Here is an 11,161-nt window from a genome sequence, read left to right on the forward strand (position 1 = left end):
TATCTGATCGGTTTCTCATTCGGCCATTTATACAAGAAATGGAACTAGTAGTGGATCAGTTCGATAGTGAGAAATCGGTTTTACCGCTCAATCAACTGACCGGTAATATTATCGGTCATATGCTATGAAGAGAAATTGGTAAATCGACCAACGGTTTGACCGGTATTATACCCTCGGTTATATAAAGACGGCGCAACCGGGTGTTCAATCGGCTATATAATCGGTTCGGTAGAAGAATTCTGTTTTACCGCTCAGTAAGATCGGTAGATTAATCGGTTACTCTCAAAGAAGAACTGGTAATTTGTCCGGTATTTTGTCTGGTAATTTTCTTGCTAAAATCATCGGCTCTTATACAAGACACAAAATTAGTTATTTGACCGGTCTCTACCCTAGGAAGCGGAATCGATAATGTCCATGCAACGGTAACTTGACCGGTTATTTACAAAGGGCGAATTCGGTAAAATGATCGGTAGTTTGACCGGTCAGATTCAAGAAGCGGAACAGGTTTTATGCTAAGACAAATTTATACTGTGAACAACCGATAGTTTCCCATTTAGTGCAATACAGAAAAATTTCGGCAATACAAAAGGGAGCCTCACATGATCAAACTATATTATTGCCATTTTAATACAAGTCTAATAATTTCTTTTGGGAAGTAGAAGCCTGCTAAAGAAGATCAGATTATCATTTTGGTATAAGTCCAATACAGTCTACTTGGAGCAAATACTTGTCACATTATCCCAGATAACCATGATCTGTTCCTCGAAAATCATTAACCCAATTAATGGTCATGTTGACTTCTTATCAAACAATATTAGAGGATATCCCAAGAATGTACTACAACGATACTCAACCAACCAGATCCAAGAGACGATGTACTATCAAGAAAATATATCCGTTGAAGAAGAATATGACCGTTGTCATATTCTCTATTTAAGAGACTAGAGCTCAACCGGAAGAAGCATCTTTGAACAACAAGTCTGAAAAACTTACAACCTTGAAATCTTTTGAACTAAGAACTTTGCCAAAACATTCAAATCATCTCTTCTCACATATTGCTTAAGAGTTCAAATTAGTGTGTGTTAAAATTTCAAGTGTATTACAAGTTCATCTATTCTGTTTGAGTAGTGAGTGTTGGTAGTTTACAGAATCTATTTCTGTTCAACAGAGTGAGCGTAGTAAGAAGTCGAAAACGAGCAGTAAATAAGCCTCAAGTGTTCGACGTACGTACTGTAAACTATTTGAATATTCTGAGTGAATATCCTTCTCAAAGTTTGAGAAGAATGGTGACGTATGAGCTTTATCTCCGAACATCCATACATCATGTGTTGTGTTTCTCTTTTACCTTGTGTCCTCTTATTGTTGTCCAAACGTGCTTGTGTTGCTTCATGTTGAAACGAACAATTCCGCACTTGAACTCGGTTCAAGAGTTTGTGACAACTTGCGAAGTATTGAGACCGATATTAACTTTTAACAGGGTTATTATCAACCGGTGTGTGTGTAAGCATTCACCCTAGCGAGACCCCGGTCTCCTTCGGCGATCCCGATCCTAACATATTCAGAAAGTGTTACAAAGATTCAATATGGAGAATGCTAAAAGTGTTGGCACACCTTTAGCGGCTCATTTTAAATTGAGCTCCGAATATAGTCCTTCAAATGATGATGAGAAGGAATATATGAAGAATGTTCTCTATAGTTCAGCTGTTGGTAGTATTATGTATGGTATGTGTGATCGATTTTGTTTTAAAAAAAAAATTGAACGACTAGTTTGAAAATTCTGGGATGCTCTTTAAAACTTTTATTTTTAAAACGTGAGGGGAATTAATTTTAATGTTTGAAAAATTAATGTTTAAAAAATGAGGCTTTATAGACAACTCCATATCTTACCTTCCCGTCGAATCTGCGAGAGATTGAGAGTTTTTTAATGGGAAGTATGTCATAGGCCTACTCTAACTTTTTTTTCAATTTTAATTAATCCTCACGACTAGAGAGTCGCCACCTAATTTCAAAAATTAGGAAATTAAGATAAGTGTGTTCGGCGTTTGGTTACGTGTGGGAAAGGGTTTTCTAGACACTATGTCCCACAACGCCCCTAAGTTCTCTACTAATTAATTTTGGTCTTTTTTCAAATTTCTTACGCTTTACATTTTAGAATTTTTCTATTTTAAACATTTAAAGGGTTTGCATGAGTTAAAAAAAATAAACAAAGACAAAAGAAAACTAAAACAAATAATCCACACATAAAGTTATCCTAAAAATCAAAACTAGGCAAGTTATTAATAAAAAATTAATTGGCCTAAGTCTAGATTAATTTTCTAAAACTTTAGTGAATTATTTAAAGGGTCTAAAATTTTATTATTTTTGGGGTTTTTATTTTAGAAGAATTTAAAAAAAAAAGTCCTAAGTCTAAGGAAAATCCTATGTCTAAGCTTCTTGGGCTAGGTTCAATTTTAGTTAGGGTTTAATTTAAATTTTTTTTTTCTAACCTAGGATCAAACAAGCCACAAACCTCAAATTCAAAATTCAAAAAAAAAGCAAAAGAAAAAAAAACAAACCTAAAGCTATACATAAATATAAAATAAAAGCCAAAAAGATGAAGGAAGGCAGCAAGCGTCGGATAGAAAGCGTCATCAGCAATTTTAGCCATGAGAAAGAACTCAAAGCATCGACAGTGGAGCGTCTCTGCAATTCTTCAATTGCTGGAATTATTTTGGGATCAGAAGCATTGCTGGAAAAGCGTCTGCAACAGCATTGGCCATTCTTTTTGGTAGGACAACCTTAAAATTCAAACAACACGATCAAGTAATTCGAGACAAGACAAAAACCCATAATATTTTTGTCCAAAACTAATGTTAAATAATAATTTATAATAATTTATAACAATATAACATAAATATAAGATTTCACCCAAAGGTCACACAAAATATTCAAGATCAATATTTACAATTAAGAAACATGCATATTTTGATCACTTCTTTTATATTGTTTTTATTTTTTAAGAAAAACTATTTAGAATTGTCTAATATTTTTATATGTTATTCGATTTGCATTAAATAACATTCCTACAAAAATTCACTTAAACGTGATATGTGAAAAGTTAAGAATTAAAATTTACAAATTAAAAAAAATGAAAACATGCAAGTTTTGGGTCATTTCGGTTTTTCAATTTATATACTTGTCAAAAGAGTTCATAAATTTCTGAATTTTTTATATGTTTTCAAAACTATAGTAATTAACATGCATATAAAATTTCATCCAAATGGGAGGTGAGAAAGGTAGAAAACCAAAAATACAAAGACATAAAGAATACTTATTTTTTTAATCATATTTCGGTTATGTCTTTGTTTTGATTTTGAACATTCTATTTTTTTTAATTCATGTTACATAACATAAAATTTTAAGCAAACAAAAAATTAAAGTATTAAATGATTTTTATTTTAATGAAATAGGCAAAACATTGTAAAAAAAGAAATCAAAAGCTTACAATAAAAGAGTTTTTTTTTTAAAAAAAGAAGAAGGTCACGTAAATGTGAAAAGAGAGAGATAAAAGGTCCTTTTCTAAGGTGTTAAGAGGGGTATTTATAGGAAAAGTTATGAAACCCTAGGGCCCAAAGTCCCATTTAACACATTTGATCTTTGGAAAGAAAAACTATTTTAAAAATTTACAAATGTGTAAAATAATGGAGCAATCTCCACTTGACATGTCACTAAATGTCAAGTTTTCATCCAATGGATTTAAGCTTTATTTAATAATGATATAATACTTGGTCATTTTAATTTTGTAATAAAAAATGACCAAGCCTTCACGAATCTCTTCAACACGACTTAATTATTTTCCTTTGAAAACTTCTTCCTTTATTTTAGCAACCTCATTTTTTTCTTTCTTTGACCTAGGGTGCTTCTCACGATTGTGTAGACACCGTTATCTTTTTATTTTTGCACATTATCCCATTTACACACCCCTTCATCCTACAAAATAAACTATTTGGTTAAAAACACAAATAAACAATTTTATTTTTAATTATTCTTATTTCTAAAGAGAAATTCTAATTAAAAAAGAAAATGATAACTAACTTATTCAAAAATAAAATATAATCTAACAACTAATCTAATCGACAACTAATTTAACAAACTAATCTAACAACTAATCTAATTAAAAGAAAACAAAATATACCTACAAATTTTATAAAAACGTTAATATATATTTTGTAAAATATATTTTTTTTATTTTTTTATAAATACCCTAGGTAATTAATTAAATAAAACCTTGAATATTCTAAGTATAATAACTTTCCTAAGTGTTGTAACATAGACAAATTACTACCTTAACTTTATTAAGAATCCAAAATCAATTATTTTTAAAAAGTTAAATTATTCTAAAAAATAATCGTCTTTAAAATAAATCCTGCAATGAGCCCGTGAATGAATTCGAGAAATTTGTATAGGCTCGGATTTATCAAAAGCATAAACTATAAAATTGGGGTGTGAAAAATGGGTGTCTACACTATGATTAGCACGAGACGAGATCTAGCTTATGCTGTTGGTACTGTCAGCAGGTTTCTTTCAAATCCGGGAAAAAATATTGGGAAGCAGTGAAGTAGATATTGAGATATCTCAAAGACACATCAAGTATGAGACTTTGTCTTGGAAATGAGAATCTGAATTTAGTTGGTTATACCGACTTAGATATAGAAGGTGATACTAATTCAAGAAAATCCACTTTAGGCTACTTGATTAATTTTGGAGGGGGAGCTATTTCTTAGCAATCGAGACTACAGAAGTGTATTGCGTTGTCAACCGCGAAGGCTGAACTTATTGCAGCAACGAAAACTTGTAAGGAGCTGATTTGGGTTAAGAAGTTATTATTTGAATTTGATATTGTGCAATAAATGTATGTGCTTCTGTGTGATAGTCAAAGTATTATTTATTTAGAGAAAAAATCAACATTTCATTCTAGATCCAAACACATTGATGTAAGGTATCATTGGATACGGGATGCGTTAGATGAAAAGTTGTTAATTTTAGATAAGGTGCACACAAACGATAATGGCGCCGATATGATGACTAAGGCACTACCTCAAAACAAGTTCAAGTTTTGTTATTAAACCGCTGGGTTGACAACATCTTTCCCATAGTTGTGAGATGTGAGTTTGTTGGGTTTTTGTTTGGGCTCCAACCTATAAAAAAGGCCCAATAGTGGTTCAAGTTCACTTTTAATTCATTAAGGGTATTATAGTATTTAAAGGGTTATGTTATAACATAATTGCTCTAGTATTTACAGAGCGGCAGCCATCATTAAGAAGCAGAAGTCAAAAATTAAGAGAGAGGAAGAAAAAGAAAATCTTATAGCAGATTTTTTCCTACAGCCGCGCAGGTTCATCAAACTCACGTCAGAGATTCAAACAGAGTTTTTCTAGGGCTTACAGGTTCTTTCTAATTTGAGTTTTTTATTTGACTTGTTTGGGACTAAAAAGTTGTATCTTTTTGGTTATGTCCTTTTATCTTTCTACGGTATTAAAGATTGTTATACCTTGATTGTATTTCCGACTCTAATTATAGTGAAGCTTGAACTGAACGTAAAGTCTTGTGGTTTTACTCCTTGATTTGAGGAGGTTTTCCACGTAAAAATTTCGTGTGTGTATTATGTTATTTATTTCCAATTTTACTTGTACTTTATCTGCTCCTAAGTTTTTCAATCAAGTAAGGAATAAAATATATGTTTTTCCCAACCGATCCTTGGCTTCAAACGTCATATAGTAATGTTCTATGCTTAACTCGTAGCACATTTAGAACCCACCAAAACCCACAAGAGGTATTAACTCTTACAACAATTATGTTAAAAAATATCACATTAACACTAATATAAAATATAAATAAAAGAAATAATAACAAAAAAATTAACTAGGTCAGTCAACGTTGTTTACATTCTCGAGGAATCGACTATCCTATAGACATTTCATGAAATAGTTGTCAAAATAACCCTAAATTACCGTGTCTAAATTACTTATACAAGTACATAAAAAGACATAAAACTAAACTACTCTTAGTTATAAATCCATTCAAATATAAACTCCAATAAACATTTGAATTCAAAATCTTACCATGGGCAATGAAGGTGAATGTGATCAACCATTCATAACAAAATCTGAAATATATGAGGATAGTGACTCATTTATGCTTGCAACTTTGCAAAAGATCGTCAATAATAATACCATCATAAATAACACAATATTACAATGAAAGACATTTTTGAAAGTAACCATATTGAATAAAACAAAAATCCTAAGAAAAATATTGAGGTATCTCTATGTACAAATATATTCCTCCAAAAGATAACGAATCGAGAGATTATAGACATAACCTTGACACCTAAGAGAATAACTGAAGTAAGATATTCAGATTTTTCAAAACACACATACTAGTTGAAGGAGTTTGACGAGATATTCAAATCGAGGTGCGCGATATTACTCGTACATAAGAAGAGTTTCGATCATTCAACATAATTAAGAAAGAAGTCAAAAGTTGAGTATTGATTATCCTGAAGTAAAAATACTCACCAAATGTAATGCGAATAATTATATTCATTTCATGTATTTATTCATGTAACGATTATATTTTTTCTAGTTTAGAGACATTTTTAATGAAAAATTATAAATCACTTTTCTCAAAAAAAATAAAAACAAAATAAATAAAAGTTGAAGGATAATATCTAATGTTTTCTAACCTGAGAGTATAGATGAATAACCCCGAAAGGTTAAAGGGTAGATTTAACATTCTTCCCACTACAAAGACACGAAACATGAAAGTGGAACGCTCGGCCCGAAAATGACGGGTTTGGATCGGAATTCTGACGTGGCAGCGCTCCTCCAGCTCAGCGGCAACCCTAACTAGCTAGCTGCTACACAAGAATGTTACCGTTACAACCCTACTATAAATTAATCTTCTTCCTTTCCACAGTCCATCTCCAATATTCTCTGAAATCTCTTTGCTGTGCTATACACAAACAAACAAACATGACATCTTCAGAAAAATCTCCCTTTGTTTCCTTCAAATCTAAGAAGATTCTTCGTTCATCTTCCTCCAAGCCTTCCATTGCAGATGGAGAACCAGCGTCTGTTCTTTCGGATCGGAGTCCTTGGAGTTCCAAGACGCCGGAAAAGCCAATCAATCCTCCACGGCGCACGTCTAATCGTCGCGCTGCTTATTCAGTGAAACAAGTGAGAGAGGCAGCGGAGAAGCTCCGGAACTCGCGTCTGCGACCCTCCATTGAGCCCGATTCAATTATTTGCGACGGGTTGGAAGCTGCAAGATCCTCTGGTGCTACAGAGATCCAACGAGCGAAGAAGACTGACGAATCATCTGATCTGCCAGAGAGGTTAGTGAAATTAGTAATTTGTTTTTCTTTCTCTTTTGTGTTGAATCTCAACTTAGATGTAAATGATTGAATTGAAATATGCTTTGGCTCTTGATTTCGTATTAGATATGCATATCAGCTGAACCTTGTTGCAATCTAGATTGCAATCTGAAGTAATGTGCCCATTTGGGCGAATATTCATCTTAGTGAAATCAGAATGCTTGTATAAGCTGATGCTTGGCCTGTGAATTGAAGGATTCCCATATTAGCTTTCTCACTGCTACTGGTTTTGATGTTCAATGCAAATTGGATCGAACATACGTTAATATTAAACTGATTTTTTGGTTATGAAACATGACAAATTATTCCATTTGACAAGATTTCTGGGTTTCTTTTCCTTTTGTTAATGAAATTGTGTTGTTTTCAGGTACCAGATGTTGATTAAGTTTTTTGATAGCTTTGACAACTCGATTCGATTGCTTATTATGAAAGGATCTATGTGCACATTTACAAATATTAGCTCCAAAATTGAGGCTTTCACTAATAGGTAAGATATGACTATTTCAATAAGTGAAGATCATACAATTGTATTAGCCACATAGTTTCACTGACTTGATTTGTGATTCACCACTAATAGGAGGTTCACTTATAGTCATTTGGCACAACTGAAATTCATTTTACCAGAGGCAATAGAGATCAAGAAGATTGTTACTCGTGATGAACTGACTTTCTGTATGAAGCCAAATCTTCATATCACTTTGAACATTAATGCAATTACTGAAAGAAAGCAACAACTATCATCACAGAGTGGGCATCCTTACATGAGGAAGTTATTTCGTAGTCGGCTATTGGATTACTTTAAGTCTCATCCAGAGGTATGCATATCATTTCCTTAGTTGCAAAAAAAGATTGAATGGCTAAAGATTTATTTTCATTTTGTGACTGCAATCTTATATTGAGGGTGTAATGGTCTTTCTGTTACAACTCATGTCATGATTTGGTTTGTAATGATTTTTCTGTGTTGACCATGAACCTGTGATCTTCATGAGTCATGATTGTATGAAAAAGAGTCACTTTTTCAAAAAAAAAATAAGCAATAGTAGAATGGTTTAATATTTTCATTTTGTGACTGCAAGCTTATATTCAGGGTGTAATGGTTTGTTTATCTGTGACAACTCTGTCATTGTTTGTTTTGTAATTGTTTTTCTGTGTTAGTCCATGTACCTGTGATCTTCCTGAGCTTTGGATTAATAAAAACGAGTCTCACTTTATAAAAAAATTATCTTATATTGAGGGTGTAATGGGTCTTTCTGTGACAACTCATGTCATGATTTGGTTTGTAATGATTTTTCTGTGTTGACCCATGAACCTATGATCTTCATGGGTTGTGATTGAATGAAAAAGAGTCATTTTAACAATATAATGGTTTAATATTTATTTTCAATCTTGTATTCAGAAAAGGAGCAACAATAGAATGGTTTGATATTTATTTCATTTTGTGACTGCAAGCTTATATTCAGGGTGTAATGATTTTTCTGTGAGTCATTGTTTGTTTTGTAATTGCTTTTCTGTGTTCGTCCATGTACCTGTGATCTTCATTAGCTTTGGTTTAATAAAAATGAGTCTCACTTTTTCAAAAACAAATCTTATATTCAGGATGACATTCCCGAGGAAGAGTTACCGGAACCATTCAACAAGTCGAAGCAAGTTCTTCTTACAAGTGAGACAGGCAATTCATCCTTGGCCGGTGAAAGTTCAAATTTTTTACCTGCATCTCATTTATCAAAATCTTTTAGTAGAGGCTTTTCAATGAAGGCTTTACAAACCGAGAAAAAATCAACATCTCCTTTTCAATCCATCCCGGTATCAAAGTTGTCTGATTCAAAATTCACATCAACAACATTCGACGATGAATCACACCAATCATCCAATTTACCTGTAACTCCATTAAAAGAAATGGTTGTTTCTAAAACTGCTGTAACTCCATTAAAAGAAATGGTTGTTTCTAAAACTGATGGTGAATACACTTCCGATGAACTCGTATTGACTCCACTGAAGCTGATGAGTGTCACACCAATAGTAAAGACTCAAAAGAGGTGTTTCATGACCCCCAATAATGATGCTGATACAAGTAAATTACTCAAACGCCCTCCACGAAGTAGGTCTTTGAAATTTGATTCTCCTACCAAATGTAAAAAGAATGTAAAATCAAATGATGATGACATCTTGGACATACTTCCTGACCATGTTCTGCAATCGGTAAGTCTTATGATTTTTGGTTTCATTTTGATTCTCATAAATGTTGCCCAAGATAAGATTTTAATTCAAATGATCGGTTTTGTGTACAGATAAGAGATAAGGAAATGAAAGCAATAGAAGAGCGAGATCCAGCCATATCACAAGCAAAATGGCGAAGACAAATGATATCAAGTTTACCTAAACTATTTGATACAATTGTCTTTTTATATCAGTCAATCAAACGGTCGGTTCTCACAAAAAATGATCTCATTCACAAGATCATTTCTAGCCACTTAGACATCGTCGACAGAAGTAAGCTATCTATATTGTTGAAAATTTGATTATGAATCGTTTTATATTGTTAAAATGTCTTACAAAATCTTCTCGGCAATTTCTGATGTTTAGGAGAAATTGAAGAGCAAGTCAGGCTGTTGCAAGAGTTGGCTCCTGAGTGGATTTATGAGAAGTTTGCATCAACTGGAGATCTTCTGGTCTAGTAAGATCCTCTCTTTTTCTTTTCGACTCAAATAATTTTGACAAAAATTCCGTAGTTTATACACAACAACAAAAACCTTTTAATAACATTTCAATAAACGTGTTGCTATCGACAGCGTCAATAAAATATCAAACCCCCAATCAATCCGAGCAAGAATGGCTGAAGCGAAGTGAGTCGAAGAGGATATGGTTTTAGAGATAATATTGAATTTTGTATACGGTCTTAACCACAAGATTAATTATTTTATTTATTTATTTTTAAACTATCATTATTTAAATCATAAATTGGATAATTAATTTATTGTTTAATTTATTCTTAATCTATCAGTATTTAAATTATAAATTGGATAATTAGTTGGTTTAAAGGGAAAGCTCATTGTAATGTCATACTTCCTCATTTTTATTTGGATTGATATTACAACTTTACTTGTTATGATTGTATATGATTAGTTGGGTTATATAATGCTTTTGGATGAGTGAATTAGATTGGAATCTCATTAAATTAAAATGTATTTTAGGTTGGGTAATTGTATGAAATTATAGAATTGTAATATAAAAATAATTTTAATATATATTATATATTTTATTAAAATATTGATTTAACACAACTAATTATATGATAAATTAAGGTTAAGAGAATTTTTTAAGTTTTAAATTTTATTAAAAAAATTATCCGTTAAACATGTTAAATTCATATATTAAAAAAAATTTATCACTGATAATTTAATTTAAAAAATTCAAAAACAAAATATTCATTTAACATATTAACTTCTTAAATAATTAATATATATATATGTATATATTATTTCAAAATATTAACTTACTTAAAAAAAGAAAAAAAATATCAATTCGATATTTTAATATTCTAAATTTTAAAAATAAAATTATCGATTAAAAACTTTAACCATGTTTTAAATAATAAAATAAGAAGTTATGTTATTTCAAAAAACATAAAAAAAAAAATGGAATTACAATTTTTATTTAAATAGAATAGAATTAAGAAATATAAAATTATACTAAATTGAATTTCATTGAAATTATAATTCCAATTTTAATTCTTAATATTTATAGGGT

At 31.4% G+C, this 11,161-nt stretch overlaps 1 protein-coding gene across 1 annotated transcript; it reads left to right on the forward strand.

The window, feature by feature from the left end:
* Window positions 1-7,003: 7,003 nt before the first annotated feature.
* Window positions 7,004-10,495, forward strand: LOC124915518 (CDT1-like protein a, chloroplastic). The gene is made up of 7 exons (XM_047456244.1): window positions 7,004-7,375; window positions 7,782-7,901; window positions 7,992-8,229; window positions 9,011-9,613; window positions 9,703-9,904; window positions 9,998-10,088; window positions 10,204-10,495. Exons 1-7 carry the CDS (start codon window positions 7,014-7,016, stop codon window positions 10,259-10,261), a joined length of 1,674 nt encoding a protein of 557 aa, XP_047312200.1. The 5' UTR covers window positions 7,004-7,013; the 3' UTR covers window positions 10,262-10,495.
* Window positions 10,496-11,161: the final 666 nt, after the last annotated feature.

The sequence above is a fragment of the Impatiens glandulifera genome, chromosome 9 (genome assembly GCF_907164915.1).
Source record: "Impatiens glandulifera chromosome 9, dImpGla2.1, whole genome shotgun sequence".
NCBI classification, from domain to species: domain Eukaryota; kingdom Viridiplantae; phylum Streptophyta; class Magnoliopsida; order Ericales; family Balsaminaceae; genus Impatiens; species Impatiens glandulifera.

What these genes read in the sequence shown, in the direction of transcription:
- LOC124915518 (XM_047456244.1), top strand. Translation starts at nt 7,014, where the DNA reads ATGACATCTTCAGAAAAATCTCCCTTTGTTTCCTTCAAATCTAAGAAG. An exon ending in ACTTTAAGTCTCATCCAGAG is followed by an intron (nt 8,230 to 9,010) that starts GTATGCATATCA and finishes TCTTATATTCAG; the next exon opens with GATGACATTCCCGAGGAAGA. An exon ending in CTGACCATGTTCTGCAATCG is followed by an intron (nt 9,614 to 9,702) that starts GTAAGTCTTATG and finishes TTTTGTGTACAG; the next exon opens with ATAAGAGATAAGGAAATGAA.